Source organism: Melanotaenia boesemani, chromosome 8 (genome assembly GCF_017639745.1).
Source record: "Melanotaenia boesemani isolate fMelBoe1 chromosome 8, fMelBoe1.pri, whole genome shotgun sequence".
NCBI lineage: Eukaryota > Metazoa > Chordata > Actinopteri > Atheriniformes > Melanotaeniidae > Melanotaenia > Melanotaenia boesemani.
This window is the reverse complement of record NC_055689.1, coordinates 4703917-4721020: the sequence shown is the minus strand read 5'-3', so window position 1 is coordinate 4721020 and position 17104 is coordinate 4703917. Positions and strand designations below refer to the sequence as shown.

The following is a 17104-nucleotide window of genomic DNA, read 5'->3' as shown; positions in this document are numbered from 1 at the left end:
GGTGGCTGAACATGCATCTGCCGTGTGAGCAGCGAGTCAGAGATGGTTAAACATGATCCCTCTGAGCTCCCGTGGACAGACCAGCTTTCTCTGGGTCAATAAAAACAGAGGGTGACAGCTTCACTCATCTGCGCGGCCATGAAGAGGCACGCTCTGCGTCCTGGCTGACAGATTAAAGCCAAGCAACACCGACATTTGGTGAAAAGCCAGATTAACTTGGTCTCCTTGAAGCCTCTCCAGCAGCAAGAGAGGCTGAAAATCCCCAGAACAACCCTGTGGTCTCACTAATTGGCGAGCAGTGCAGACCAGGCTTTGATTAATCTTAAAGCTTAATGAGTCCACATGAAGCTGCTGTGATATTCTGACTGAGGAGGTAAAACACATTCACTTTCCCCCCCTCATTTCATCCCACGGCTACATGAGAAGAGACCAGGAACTTCGGCCTAGTGAACCCGTCGAGAAATCAAAGAGAATACCAGAGATCGGTTTAATAATTTATTAGCATATGATTATCGTAAAAATACTGAAAGAGAAATGCTTATTTTTGTTCTAGTTTTCTCACATGTTTTTTCTTTTCTTACAATCTAATACACCTTTAATTGCACAGGAAAAGAAATTCTGCCCTAACAGACACGTTTTCTTCTTTCAGCGTTATATACTGTAATTTTCAGAAATGTAATGACCCTAAAACTCTTTAAAACCCTAATTTGGCCATTTTGTTTGCTCCACAACAATAAAGAAACGGGTCATAGAGAGGCCACAGTCAGCTCAGGTGGTTTTTGATGCTCAGCGGGTTTGTCTGATACAAATATAGTTATATACAGGCAGCTGTTTTAACAGGAAAACACTGATGAGGAGAAATCCAACGGAAGTCAGCGACCCTTTAAATTCCTGCTGATCTGACACTTGTTTGTAAACTTACCACAAAACTTAAAGACATTTGTGTTTGGATGAATATTTCTCCCCTTTAATTATACCAATTTGTATTGTATTTTACATCGTCAGCAATCCTGATCAGCCACCTTTACAACGAGGTATAACTTGTAAGGATTGTGTTTCTGTAGAAAGAACACAGTAGTCATGGGATGGTCGACTCTTTTGGTTTAGCTCCCCTTGAAGAGCTTCTATTTTAGCCTAATTGAGCTATTTTGAAATGTTTGTATGGTGGTAAGCAATTTCTTTATCATAAAAGCCTCATTTTTATGCTTTTTTTTTATTTAGTTACTATTTAATGTTTTAAATAAACTTTTAAATGAACAACTGTACACAGAGCAAGGACAAACAAATCAAACTTTATGATACTTTAAATTCTGTAATTTCTCCATTTTTTCTTGACGTACTTGTAATTTAAATCCAGCTTTCCATTTTTCTTTGTTCCCCTACATTCTCTGTCTTTTAAGAGTCCCACCCCCTTTTTCCTTTCACATAATGGTATGATTCTAGTCTTTCCTGACATGGTGTGCCAATAAAAATACAGTCCCGACCCTTCTAAAGATTTGTGCCTGGTGGGTGCTGGCTCTTATCATTCACTACAAAAAATTGGCTCATTCGTGTACAATGCAAATAAAGGTTGTTTCAAACAGAAAACTTTGTTCCTGTTCACAAAATGGATTATTCTGTTCTTGCCACCCTGGTTTGGGAGTTCTTGCAACTCGTTCTCGACTCATCACTCAAGCAGAACATTTTTCTTTAGTCCTGTCTGAGAAAAACTGCGTGATTGGTCAGTAATTTGAAGTGGGCGTGGTTAACATAGAGAAGCTTGAAGTCGAAAGTTGCCATTTCTACTGATCTGAAAGGTTCAGCAAGCTTGATTATATTAAAGAACATCTGGTCGAGGCAACAAGGAAATACAAAAATTTATACAACATAAATGGCCTAAAAAAACATACACCACCCAGACAAAACCACACCCCACCACAGACTAAAATTCTCTTAAGTATGAAATAACCCGGTCAAAACAAACCGCCACATCAAGATCGACGACAAAGGTTTCTGTATTTGTAACAAGTTTAAATGTGAGGACGGTGCCCCCAAAAATGTGCCTGTAATATTTTCCTGTTGGCATTCACTCTGGTTTTGAGTTTCTTGTCGGATTGGATGATAGGATGATGTGCTCAGGGACCTCAACAAGGTGTAGACAGTTCATTTGCCACCACAATAGCTTGGCATCTCCCCACATTCAGCTGTAGGGTGGCATCCTATTCCTTAACCAGGAGTTGTTACAGGTCAGCTAGCATAGTTGTGTCGGTCAGTCCAGCATGTCCAGCTGATCTGTGTTCAGTAGGGTTCTGTGATGATCCTGGCTCTGTGGGGGAGAGCTTTGTTGAGAGTCCCAGATTCTGGAGATATGGGATAACCACTGGTTCCAGTGTCTCATTCCATCTATCAGTCAGGTGTCAGTACTAAATCTGTGACCGACAGCCACCTGGCAGCATGTGACTCTCAAAACAAGAGGGAATACCAACAGGAGAATATTGCAGGGGATTTTAGGGGCATTACCTACACGTTTAGCTGCACAGCAAATTCAAAATCTCAAATTTAACACCCTCAGAGTTCAATTTTATATGGGAACCACTGAAAAGTGTTAAATTAGCTTTTCAAAGTTATCATATTATTAACACTTTGTCAGTGTTAATAAAATCCTGTAGATGGATAACAATAACAGTGATTAATACTGCATCAGTGTTAAAGCAACACGTAGGAAGCATTTTTTAGGGCTCTAGTGGCTTTTATTTAACAGTAGCTGGACAAGAAAGGTCAAAGAGAGCAGGGTATGAACCTGGGCCAGTTGATCAGAGGAGCTGTAGCCTCTGTTCATAGAGCGGCCACTCAACCCGTTCAGCTAATCGCTGCACTGGATTTCAAATTCTGCTGCACTCACCTAATACCACTTCCAAATGCCCGGATGTTCTGAACAACACAAGTATTAAATCTTATTACGTCCACACAGCCAAGTTTGTTCACTGCAACAGTTTATTGTGTTTAAATCAACACTGAAACCTCAACACCTCACTCCAAGAAAGCATAACACCAGAAATTTAACACTTTCGAATTTGCTGTGATGTGTTGCTTATTCCACTGAAGCACAATCCCTACAAGTTATAGCTCATTGTAAATATGACTAATCGGGCTTTCCAGCCATATATAACACAACACCAGCTGGTATTATAAAAGGAGAGAAATAATCCACCAAACATGGATTTCCCTACTTTAAGTCTTGAATTTATACAACAGATCACCACCTCCTGGAAGCCATGTTGACACAGTTTACTTTGTTTTTAAAGGTAATTAGTCAGTCTGAGCTTAATTTATGTCTTCATTCATATCTGTGTTGTCTCTTAATGTATCCCAAAAAACAAGCATCAGAATAAAAAAGTTAAGCCCAGGTAATAAAAAAAAATCACATCTTTGCACCAACAGATAATAATTTAGCATTCAAAAGGATGCGAGTAAGAAACAAAGATTAAGAAAACATGGAGCCCGTGAAACAGAATGCCACCAAAGCGACAGCGGACATGGAGCTCGTCGGTATGTTTCTCACTTTGGCATGCACATGACGTGTCCCGCACAGTGTCAGCTGTTTTTATCCCCCCTCCAACAAGAGGGACAGTGTGAAGACTCGGATGCTTTGTACACATTTGTAACACGGATTTCTCCCAGGACGTGTGGAAGACGGTAGTCAAACGGAAGCGGGTAAAAAGTTGTTTTTTTTTTTGTTTGTTTGTTTCTATCTTCTTGTCTCCAAAAAAGTAGACTAAAAGAACATATTTGGTTGGGTTAAAAAAAAAACAAAAAAACAAACAAAAAACATCAAAAAAGAAAGAAAAGATTGACTGGATTGAAGTTACAGAGGTTAAGTTGCTCGGGAGTTGGCTCTGAGCAAATGTTTGCATCATGTTGGCACTGAATCGGATCATTGCCTTCCTCGGAGTGAAGGTTGAAGAGAAAGAAAAATGATTCCCAACCAGCAGAAAAAAACACATGCAGGCATGCAAACACAACCTGAGAGGGAGCAATAAGAAGTTTGGCTTAATGTCAAGAGTCACAAATCCACAAGTGTCAAGTAATGAATACACACATTGCAATGGCAAGTTCTCTTTATACAGACATTAAGTCTTCAGTGGGAAAGAAATCTCCAAAGCGCTCCTCTTTTCGCTGCATGGTGAGAGCTTCCATCTTTTATCTTCTTCTTTTTTAATTTACATCAGCCTCTCTGCGGCAGAGTTTCTAGGTAGTTTTTAATTCATTCTGCATCCTTCGCCCGGCAGCAGTTCACACTCTGATGGGGAGAGTTTGGCTCATCTGTTGCCGAATGATTTCCTGACTGTTGTCCGGGCTCTTCCTGTTGTGTCCCGGCAGCGTTCCTCCGAGCCGCAGCAGGTCCCTGCCAACACAACGCCACACAGGTCAGCAGCAAGTTCACAGACACCTTAAACAAGAGATACCACTCGTTACTACTCACTGAAGGGGATGGAAAAGGAAATTTAGTACAAAGAACACAGTGATTCATTCATTTAATTTTATTACTTTATGCACATTATTTCTTTTTACATTTTATGCCAGTAAGAAATTCCAAACACCATCCATAAAACAACATGTCTTGCCAGGGAGGAACAAAGTAATTTTTTCTCTTATCAGCTTTAAAATTTATCTTCATAGTTTTTTCCAGAATTACTAAACATCTTGATGAGAGTCCCCTGTACACGGGCAGCATGAGAGTTTTGCACACGCAAGGAAGCAGCAATCCTAACACGTAGCAAAATGATGGGGAGACAAAGACTCTACCAAGTGTTGGCGTTCAACTGAAACGGTTCAAAACCCAGAGCAATTATATGAGAATGTAACAAAAACATGAGCACAGCTCTGTCCACTGTGGAGCTTCTGCTAATTTCTCCACTTCAACACGGTGTCAAAGCAGAGACTGACGATCACCTGGATCTGTGTCTCATCACTGTGGGACAAAAACTCTGAACTTTCATCCAAAATCAGAAATCATGACGTACTTTTGCTGATTTGTGGTCAAAAGTTTGATTCCAGCTCTAAAAAACTCAGCTAATGTTTCTCCTATGCTTGTTTGAAATAAATCATGAAGGTCCTGCTGGTTTCCATGGAGATAAAGGAGGTTTTATAGTGAAGATTCACTCTTCCTATCATGGACTGTCTTGGGCTTCACTTCTTTCTGGATCCTCATGGTGTTTCTAAGGTGAATGTGGGGGCTACCCCTGGATCCTCCTGACTGACCATTGATAGAGGTTTCCATCATCGGACACACAGACAATGGAAGAATAATACAACCTGCCACAGTGTTCATGGATATGTGGTCGCTTTTTAAAGCCAGTTATAAACACATCTCTTTAAATCTGCTTTTTATTCATTTCTTCTGGTTTTTGCATCGTTGGCTCTTGTGAAGCACTTTACAGCATTTATATCTTGAAAGGTGTTATATAAATAAAGTTTTACTTACTTACTATTAAATGACAAAACTTGACTGCAAATTTCATTAAATCTGGCTGGTGGGTGTGCATGTAAAGCCCTGACATCAAGAGATGTTTTAGGTAGAGAATCACAATATAACCAACATGATATCGGCCAATGTCGCTTCCACATTTAATATCAGATATCAGTCATTCCACCAACATAATTAACTGATAAAATAACAAGTCTGTTTTAAGTAGGATAGGATGCACATATCTTACTTGTTTTGTTTAAAAAAGATTGCCATGATTCAATTTGTCTCATTGTACATGATGCAAGTTAAAATATTCTTCTCATTTTGCACAAGTAATGAATATTACACCATTTTCATCTTTTATTTAATGTCGACATTTGGTAACGGTATCCGTTACCAGCTTAATGACTTGTATGATATCGGCATGTCGGATATCTGTCAAAAACCATTCATCCCTAGTTTTAGGTGTAATTTGTTTTTTCAAGGCTGTGTTGTTGTATTTTGGGTTTAAAAATTCTCATGAAATTTCAGGAACAGTCGACTTTCTGCTCTCTCTTCTTCTGCCGTTTTGCTGTTTTAATGTCTGCTGAATGTAGCTTGTATTAGAAAGGCATCCATTACTGCTCTTGATTAGCATTTGGAAGAAATGGATATAAAGGTTAATTGTTTCAAAAGCTGAGAGCAGCCGTGCTTTAAAAAAAAAGCTTTTTAACATTATTATCTTGAGATAAGACGGGCTGTTTCTTGAGATAATGGTTTAATTATTTTCTAATAACTATAATAAAATAAAGAGGTCCTTCTTTTTTAGCATTCAGGGGATCCATTGCCAGGAAAAGAACAGAATCACATGCATGAATTGACTTACTGTTAGAATCTCAGCAGAGAAATTAAATGCTTTCTGCTCATTTCTGAGCTCACTTTGATTTTATCAAAGGAAAACAAAAATAGTTATTTTTACATAAGCAGTTAAAATTTAAAACCAAATTTTCCTTTTTGATAAAGTTTATGTTAAGTCGGCTTGGTGATGCTTTTCCATCTCTGTAGCTCTGCTGCTATAGGCTGAGGCTGCTCCATGATGCACTGAGCTCCTCCCTCTAATGTTCTCTTTGCTTTTTATGCTACGTGTATAAAAATTAGTTTCTCTTTTCTTTCTGAGCAGGTATTCCTGGCTTAGAGTTCTGGTGCTTGTTGACCCTTCTTTCCTGTCCTCTCCACCCTCAACCGGTCCAGACATTTGGCGAGTTCCTCTCCACTGTCTCCTCATGCAGCTGAGAATGGAGGATTAAATCAAAAAGAATATTTAATGGTTTTCTTAGCTTGGTAATTATTTTTTATGAACACAGTTATTAGAAACTGGACTAAAGATTTTAGACTCCCAGAGAGGAATGCTGAAGAAACACCGCTGATGGGCAACTACTTCTTCTACTGAATTATTACCACAAACATAGAGCCACCTTCTTGAAAATGTAATCCACATTTCTTTTTTTCTGCAGGTTTTAAAACGATTGCTTAAGATTTGTAAGTGAAGGGAAACCTGGTTACTACCAAGGAAGATGTCATCATGTTTAAAGCAGCATATGTTACACTAATTTTGAACTGTTAATACAAGTCCATTGGACTTGTCTGGATGGTACTTTTGGTTTTATTATCCAAAGCACACAGCATCTAAATCATAAAAAAAAAACAAGTAAAAATAAAAAAACTCTACAGTACAGATTTGTTTAACCATAATACAAGTTTCCGTTGTGTGACGGTCCATCCCAGGTGCCTCCTAGTCCAGGGAAGTTGAAGCAAGAACAAGGGTAACATCCAGGTTTTTTGTTGCACAGTAAATATTTTAGTAGCATTTGTGATTCTAACTCCGTATTTAGTGCCTGACAAAGGTTTCCATCAGTAATCCTTTCCTATTGTGGTTCCGTCAGCTGTAGCTGCAGTCCCGTCTAAGGGATCAAGATCATGGTGGTCCAACTTAGGTTTGAGCCCTTGGACCTTTATGTGGCAAATTCCTCCAGATTCATTGAAGGATTGAATGATATTCTGCATAATGAAGGAAGAAATATGCAAATCCCTTCCATTCATTTTTTGAGGAACATTGTTTTTAAAAAGTTGAATCATTTTCTCCTGCATTGCATGAGACCCCGTGCATCTCAGTCTTTTGCAAAACATCTGTTTTCGTTTCTGGTCGATAAGGTGTAAATCCATGTCTGAAATGAAAATGAACATGCAGAATATTTACCCCTGTGGGTTATTTTTTGTCCATTCAGGTAATTTTTCCTTCAATTTTGGTCGTGGTACCCCATGAGGGATGATTTCCTGTAAGAAAGTGTTTCTCTTGAAGAACTTTGAAATTCCAATTTCAGTTTTTCTTAAAAGTCAACAGGACACTGAAGAAAATTTACAACCATTTCAGGTGATTAGAGGACAAAAATGTCCTCTCTCAAAAACTGGTATAAAACATTTGATTATTATTTTATTATATATATATATATATATATATATATATATATATATATATATATATATATATATATATATATATATATTTTTTTTTTTTGCTCAGCTCTTTAAGTCAACTTCCGTCCTAATCAAAAATACCACATACTTAATTAATCAACTTCTTTTAACTCTTTAAATGCCAGTCTGGTGACATGACGTAAAACAATACACATGAAATTAGTTTTTTTTTTACATGTTTATTGGGGGATGGGATTTTTTATTTATCTTTTAAGATCAGTCTTAAATATACTAAAGATTTAATCTGTAATGTTTTTCTAGTTGTTTTTGGAAGGAGACGTTTGTCCTCCAAGAACCCAAAATTGTGGTAAATCTTAAGTTGAACAGTGCAAAACACACAGAGTATCAAAATCAATGCTGTCATTAATTTTTAGTGTAATTAAAGACTGATATTAAAAAAATGAAAATTCCCAGCTCATCAACAAACATACGGAAAATAAGTCATTTTATGTTTAGTATTTTCATAAAAACTGTAACTTCAAATAAATTGGCATTTAAGGAGTCAAAATAATTTAAATGAGTATATATTTGGTAGTATTTTATAAAAACTGAAGTTGTTTGAAAAAAGAAAATTAGTCTGTAATATTTTATAGCAGCTTTTGGGAGAGAACGTTTTTGTCCTCTAATGACCTGAAAGGGTAGGAAACTGATCCGTCCCACTAGAATTAAATATATTGGGATTATGCTGCTTGCAATTAAATAAAAGTTTATTTTTTGGTTGTTGTTTTGGTGCATGCCATCCCTTCTCTTCTGATTTTGGGTTGTAGATAATAATACACACAGCACCATGGGAATAGGCTTAAAACTGCTGATCGAGAGCTTCATCTGCTGCAAACAACTCAAATGCCAAATCTATTTATCACATTTCCAGTTTTAATAAAAGTTTGACACATTTCTTAGTAATCTTCGGGGTAGAAAAGCGATGCAGCCTCAGAGTGTCCTCTGTTCTCCGGCCAGTGTCCCTGTTTTTTGAGGCCCTGGTGGCTGATACTTCACTGATAGTCCACATTTCATATCCTCTCTCTCCATCCCTTATCTGCCCCAGCATCACTGAGCAGCCAATAGCATCAGAGAGTGTTGGCAGCCTCAGACGCACATGCAAACTTAGGAGACGCTCTCTAAATCATGCTGACAACATGATCCTTTCTCTCTCCCACTCTTCCTTCTGCCTTTTCTCCATCTATCACTTGCTGCTGCTGCATACAGATGAGGCCATAAATTAATCATTGCCATGTCATCAGCACACAACGACTGCATAACATACATATACGCATACATACTCACACACAAATCCCTTTCCTGTTCTCCCATCACAGCACTGGGCGCGCCCTCCCTTGATGCATTAAAAAGCTCATTAGCAACCTAATTAAACACATTCCTCTCTTTTAGCTTCTCCTCAATCTCCCTTATTACTCACACTTCATCACCTCCTGCTTTTCCACATCAGCAGCTCTGGCTGCTGCCTGTCCTATCACCTACATTCCAGCATCCAGCCAAGTATAGTGGGAATTAAAGCGAGGTCAGCCATTACATCTCCACACACAATTAGCTTCACTGAGCCCGAACCCTGGCATTGGAATCGCCCTTGAGGCTTCGTGTTGGAGTGAAACTGTGGGCCAAAGAGCTGGCATCACACCTGGACGTATGAATCCTGTCTTATGTGTCAGTCAGGAAAAAGGATTTTACCGCCAACATCAGAAACACAGAGCTGAGGATCTGCGCTTGATTCATTATACATCACAGAGGAGATGAGAATCTAGCATCTAAAGTAGCGCTTATACTGTTGACTGAATGCCAGGCTAACAAAATTCACAACAGACACGTCAGTAAGCCAGAGCATTTGGAGTCGGCGCTCAAAAACACAAAGCTGAAAAACATCTCCTCGGGGCGAAGACAGCTACCTATGAATAAGTCGACTTTTCCACTTCCACAAGTAAGCATCAGAGACTCTGAGGCAGTCGTCTTTCTGGCAGCAAAAGCCTTCAACACAAAAAGGTTTCCTCCCAAGTTAACCGAGAGTATAAAACAACACAAACCCAACAAGCATGAACCCATGTTGTGCTTTTCTTTAGGCCAGCAATAATTTTATTTTACTGTGACATCTTATTCCAAAAACCCTGAGGCAACAGCGCTGCAGACATACTCTTCATCCTACACTTCACAGCCATCATACACAGAACTCAGGACCATTTCACCCAAGGTGAAGAGGAAGAGAAGTGCATCACCACCTTTTTCTGTTGGGACCAAGATGTAACAACCAGCAACTTGGTGCAGATAATTTTAGCAAAGGTCAGCTACAGCAGAAAACAACGGCAGTTCTAAAAAAGTTGGGATGCTGTTGAAAATGTGGATTAAATCATAATACAATGATTTGTACATCTTATCAACCCATATTTTATTCGCAGTTGAAGATAAACAACACATCAGATGTTGAAACTGAGACATTTGACCATTTCATGGAAAATATTAACTCATTTTAAATCTGTAAAAAGTTGAAACAGGAACAACAAAAGGTTAGAAAAGTAACGGATACAAATCAAAAACAACCAGAAGAGTATTTGACATCTAATTAGCTGAAAGTGCTTAGGACACGATTTTGACATTTTTTGTCATGTTTTAAAAACTAAAAAGTAATTTACGATGACCTATATAAGCATTACAAGCGCCGGCATAACATAGTTATAACCATGAAACCGCCACCATTTGGACCGAGGCGCTGCTCACCGACTAAGGACCGACTAGTTTCACCGATAAAAAAAAGCTCTGGCTATACTTTCACATTGTATTGCAGGTCGAGCTGGTTCATTCAGACACACCATGGGGAAGGTGTGATGACCGGCGATACGGCACATCGGTATTTTCTGCTTCACCTTGTCCAAATACTCTGTTGTCACAATCACACACAGATCACACTGGTACCCACAAGAATTAAAAATAGAAGGCTATATTTTTATTTTAACACTGGAACAGTCACGATTCTAAAACTAGACCACTAAAACAGCCACCAGCGGTAATTTTGACCACTACATTTAAACATCAATTCCCTTTATAGCTCACTATACAGCTAACATAATAGCTACTTTTAATAATAGTTTACAGCCCCTAAATAATGTTTTACAAAACTAAGTATGAAGCAACAATTGTAGGTTTGTTTTCCACAGAAACAAACTAAATCTAAACTTTAATTTACACAGCCTGTATATTTAAATAAAAAAATGGAGCAAGATGGATAAACCTGAAGTGATAGAGAACACCCAGACAACATGACAAAGTTAAGAGTGAGGCCAGAAAATACTGTCAGACAATGAGACTAAAACAACTATAAGACAGCAGCTCAGATCACGTCTCTGCTCCTGCAGCAGCATCGGCTCACGGCTTGGACCGGTGCAGGCGGAGCGGTTTCCCCAGCCTCTCCGTACTTCACCGCATCCTTTCAGGAGTCTGCTGCAGCTTTGGATTCCTCCGTGAGCTGTTTGGGTTTCAGTGCGCTTCTTGATGATGATGTGCCTACGTCTTCTACCAGGAATCTTGGTTTCATGATAGACAACCAGCTGACCTTTAAGAACCATGTTGCTTTGGTTGCTCGATCTTGCCGATTTGCTCTCTACAACATCAGGAGGATCGGACCCTACCTGACTGAACACACGGTCCAGCTCCTGGTCCAGGCTCTGGTCATTTCACGCATTGACTACTGCAACTCCTTACTGGCTGGCCTGCCTGCATGCTCAGTTAAACCTCTGCAGATGATCCAGAATGCAGCAGCACGTCTGGTCTTCAACCAGCCCAAAAGAGCTCATGTCACTCCGCTGTTAATCGCTCTCCACTGGCTTCCAGTTGCAGCACGCATCAAATTCAAAGCTCTGCTTCTGGCTTACAAAACAATAACCCAAACAGCTCCGGTCTACCTTCACTCCTTAATCCAGAGCTACACTCCCTCTCCACAGTTACGCTCTGCCAGTGAAAGACGCCTAGTGCTCCCACCACAAGGTGGCGCCACATCAGTAGCTAGACTCTTCTCCTCTGTTGGTTCCCGGTGGTGGAACGAGCTACCAAACTCCGTCCGATCCGCAGAGTCCGTATCCACTTTTAAGAGCAAACTAAAGACTCCGTTGTTTAAAGAGCATTTCCACACTTAGCTTAACTAAATGAGTTAGAAAGATTTGTCCAGCTCTTTGGCTCAACCAAGTACTGAAGAAGCTGCTGCACTTATGCCCAAGATGATATTGTGTGATGAAATCATGATGTTTGTATTTAAACAAAATGACTTACAAAAACTACAAAAAAAATAAATAAATAAAAAAAAAAAATTATATGCACTGCCTCTAGCACTACATGACAGCACCTGGGTCCAACTGGACTCAAAGCAGTCTGACTATCACTTAATGATGACGTCCATCTTGTTTGAATTCATGCTTGTTGTTTTTACTCTCAAATGTAAGTCGCTTTGGATAAAAGCGTCTGCTAAATGACTGTAGAATAGAATAGAATAGAATAGAATAGAATAGAATAGAATAGATATGGACATTTATTCCCACAAGGTCCAGTATGATGTATAATACAGCATTGATCCATCTCTGCATGCCACCATTTACACAAAACTTTCACATGATCTGATCCAGAACGTCAGGAATCTAAAAAATAGAATAAAAATAAAGCCCACATTTAGCCGACACAGGTAGAAATGATCTTATTTCCTCTGTTCTTTACATACTAAATATTAAAACTAGTTTTAATGAAAATTCATGTAGCTTTAGGAAAAGTCAGGGACAAGCAAAACTTTCTGATTTTATTTGTGAAGTTATTTATTCAGTAAACTTCCAAAGTGTCAGAATGTCCACCTTGGTGGTTCTAGAGTGTAAGAAAAAATCTGGTCAGATTACTAGCAAATGTAGAGTCATTTAATGTCTATATTATAATAATTAGACTACAGTAATCTCAAATTTCATTATTTACATATTATATCATGATCACAGTAAAAGGTAGACTAAATATTTCAGTTTTAATATACATACACTAGTCACGATTCTGGCTTTGTTCCTTGGATTCTTTCACGTTTTGGTCCTTGTCATGTTTTTGGTTTATTGTGTTTTGTTGTGTCTAGTTTGTCTCTCTGTGTATTTAACTCAATCATTTCCAGCCACTGGTGCGATGGTCTTAACATCAGATATCTGCGTGAAAACAAGCCTGTTTGATTTATAACTGCACAGAACCACCTATTTTATCATGCTGTATTATTGTGTTGTAAAATTACATAAAGTCTAAATCATGTCATGAGCACTTTAAACCTTCAAACCTTTGTACCCAGAACAAAGCAAGAGAAAAATGTGTTACATCTTTTTTCATTTGGACAACAATGAAATTAAGAAGAACCCTGTTTTACCAAACGCTCGACCGGGCTGTTAAAGGGTTAACTGACAACAGCTCAGTAATATGACTGGGTATAAAATGAGAATCTCTCAGATATAAAGATGGATAGAGGTTCACCAACCCAGTAGACCCAGTAGACAAACTGGGTCTAAAAACTGTAAACAATTTCAGAAGAATGTTTCCTCAATGTAAAGTTGTGAAGACTGTGAAGCTCCCACCGTCTACAGTGTCTAATATCATCAAAAGATTCAGAAAATCAGAAGGAATATCTCTGTGAATCACTGCATGGAAGATTTCCAGAAATCATTGTCTGTGAACACAGTTCACTCTGAAATCCACAAATCAGGTTAAAGCTCCATCATGCAAAGAAGAAGCCATGTGTGAACAGGATCCAGAAACACCACCATCTTCTCTGGAACAAAGCTCATTAAAACGGTCTGAGGAAAAGAGGAAAACTGTTCTGTGGTCAGATGGATGAAAATGTGAAATTCCTACTGGAAAACATGGACGCCGTGTCCTGCAGACTAAAGAGGAGAGGGAGCATCCAGCTTGTTATCAGTGGACAGGTGAAAAGCTGCATCTCTGATGGGATGGGGCTGCATTAGTGTCTATGGCGTGGGCAGCTTCCACATCTGTGAAGCTCCATCAATGCTGAAAAGTACATGGAGGTTTTAGAGCAACATCTGCTCCCATCCAGACAACATCTCTTTCAGGGAAGACCTTGCAGATTTCAGCAAGATGATGCTGAACCACATCCTGCATCCATCACAGCAGCATGGCTTCACAGGAGAAGAGTCCAGCTGCTGAACTGGCCTGCCTGCAGTCCAGACCTTCCACCAGTACACAACATCTGGAGCATCATGGAAGCAGAAATCCAGCAACCAAGGTCCAGGACTGTAGAGCAGCTAGAATCCTGCATCAGACCAGAATGGGACAACATTCCTCACCTAAAACTCCAGCAACTGGTCTCCTCACTTTCCAGATGTTTACAGACAGTTGTTAAAAGAAGAGGAGATGCTACATGATGCTAAACATCTGTCTGGAACTGCTTTATACAGACGTGTTGCTGCCATCGGATTCACAATCAGCTTATATTTTCAATAAAATGATAAAATGTCTCAGTTTCAACATCTGAAATGTTGTTTATCTTCTATTGGAAATAAAATAAAGGTTGATACAATTTGAAAGTCATTGTATTTTCTTTTATCAACATTTTACACAGAGACAAAGCTGTTTTGAAAATCTGGTTTTAAGATTTATTCTGAGCTTTTTCAATTACAGTGAACTCTGCTGCTTGATGTGAAGTGAGTCTTCAGAATGAGCAGGAACTCCATGACGGTGCTCAACAATCAGAAAGTAAATTCAGCTGGTTTTCTTTAATACTTCTGGCACCAAATTTGCCACATTTGCCACAGTGAAGTGTTTTTTTCTCAAAAGAAAAAAAGTAAAATTCCTGAGACACAACACGTTTCCAAAAGCAGATACTTTAAATCCAGTTAGAATTTTCTCTTCATTCATTTTAACACACATTTCTTTCTTACATTGCAAAATGTAAGAAAAATACAAGACTTTGATTTGGCTCCATTTTTAAAGAGCATAGGAGAAAACTACATAGCAAGGTCCTAAAAGCATTTAAGAAAAATAAAAAAAGGAAATGCTTTTGAAAGAGCAGTGTTTGAAATAATGATGGCTGATAACTAATACAGTTTATTTTTGTGACTTAGTTTCCTTTAATCCCTGGGAAACAATCAAATATGCACCATAAAAAATAACTGAACAGTTTGGGCATTTATCACATTTATCTTTGAACAAACAATTTCAAAGACTTTTCTTGTTTTAACCAACTCAATGACTCTTTAGTGCCAACATGACCCAGCATTTATTTTTTCTGTTTCGTATCCAACAAGATTAAACGTAAATAATTGTTTTCAGTTTCCGAGCAAGGTCAATGCAACAAAAGCAGGACACAGCAAATAAACATAAATATTTGCCACTGCCATCAGTTCATGTTATTCTATTTGCTGATATGCCAAAAACAGTCAGCAAGCTGAATATTGGCCAATGACAATGTTGGGCTGATATTTCCGTGTACTCTGACTTTCAACCAACCTACTCCTAATTCTATGGAGCTAGTTGACACATGGCATGGAGAACTGGTAGAGAAGGATGCAGAGTTAACAGCTAAAACTCAAATAAAATGTATATAGTCCTTTTCATACCAAAGCGCTCTACATGACAGCAATACATAAATCTAAAATTAAAAGGATTTCAACATCAACTAAAAGATATGAAATAAGCCTTCCCATACTCTAACTGAACTAAAAACATACCCTCACACCCCTCTACCACCAATCCCATTATCCACAGACAAAATCCAATCCCTAAGATCAGACTTGATTCTGCTGTCAGGAAGCAGTATCTTGGGGATCCGTCCAAACCGGGATCCACCCCACTCATGACCACAGAGGCCACCCCTCCAGGAACAGTAGTATTAATTGGGCTCACCCTGAGTAGGAGCTGGTCACCACCTTGAGGCTGGCAGCGTTGCGGAGCAGCTTGTCCAAGGTGCTAACAATGCGGGAGAATTTAGGCCTCAGGTTCCGCTCTTTCATCCAGCACTCCAGCATCAGCTGGTGCAGCACCATGGGGCAGTCCATGGGTGGGGGCAGCCGGTAGTCCTGTTCGACTGCTGTCATCACCTGAGAGACAGAAATTCATTCTTAACCCGAAAGTCTACAGAAAAACTAATGACACTGCAAAGCTTAATATTTGTCACAGCTGCATTTTGAGCCAAGTGCAAACACAATTAAATAACACGCTCAGAGTGGTTATATGTGTTATTTTAAACATTTTAGAGCAGGGGTGGTGATAATTACATTTAGTAAAACATCTAATATGGATGGAAAGTCAAAAATAGAAGAATGTCTAAATGCTAACAATGCAACAAGGCTATACTTTTTGTCCCAATATAATATTAAGCTAAATACTAACACAAGTATGCCAACATACCACAGTGACTCACGTGATGTTACAATTAACGTGTCACAAAATATTCCATGTTCACAATATCCCATAAAGGCCCGACCCATGAAAAAATGCTAAGAAAAGTCCAAATCTCTAAATATGAGGTCTTTATTAGGCCCTTTAACAAAAAGAGTAAATTTTTTTGAGGGGGGGGGGGATATCTACCATTTATTACCATGTGATAGTTTAAAAATATTATAACGTGGTTTTCTGCTTCTGGGTATCTATTAGGGGACAGAAGACAAGTATCAGATTGTGTTCAACAGGATTTTGAGCAAAGTTTAAAATGTCTCACAAACTGTATGTGACAAATGTGTCATGTTGGGCTCTTATGGGATATACATGTAGTACCTAACAAAATCACACTATCATGGTCAAAGTAGCTGATGTGGTGTTAAACTGTTTAAGGTAGAAGTATCACAATATACAGCACAAGCCAAAAGTTTGGACACACTTTCCCATTAAATCTGGTGGGATTTTTTCACTAGGGGCCACAACAGAGAACTCAGACCAGACAGAATAGCCAAATGTTGTGATGTAAACAAAAGAATAAACATGGTGACAGAAGAGGAGGTGAGCACTCATTAATTTTGAGATTGTGGCAGAAAAAGACAACAGCAGTGGTATCGTAATGGTCAGGCCCTTAAACTAAGCATGCTGTGTCTTTTCTTTTAAACTTTTTATCCCTTTCTCCGCGGTCGACCCTGTGAGCTTACATCTGGTCGAACTGGTTCCTGCTAACGGCTACTC

At 38.9% G+C, this 17104-nt stretch overlaps 1 protein-coding gene across 1 annotated transcript in view; it reads right to left on the bottom strand.

Moving 5' to 3' along the window:
- Positions 1-488: 488 nt before the first annotated feature.
- The window catches only part of ephb3a (eph receptor B3a), a 64098-nt gene continuing 47482 nt past the window's right edge, over positions 489-17104 (bottom strand). Inside the window, exons 14-15 of the mRNA XM_041993015.1 lie at positions 15836-16029; positions 489-4384 (exon numbers count right to left, since the gene is read on the bottom strand). Coding sequence (XP_041848949.1) covers positions 4273-4384; positions 15836-16029 — 306 coding nt within the window. The 3' untranslated portion in view covers positions 489-4272. The remainder of the gene's footprint in view (positions 4385-15835; positions 16030-17104) is intronic.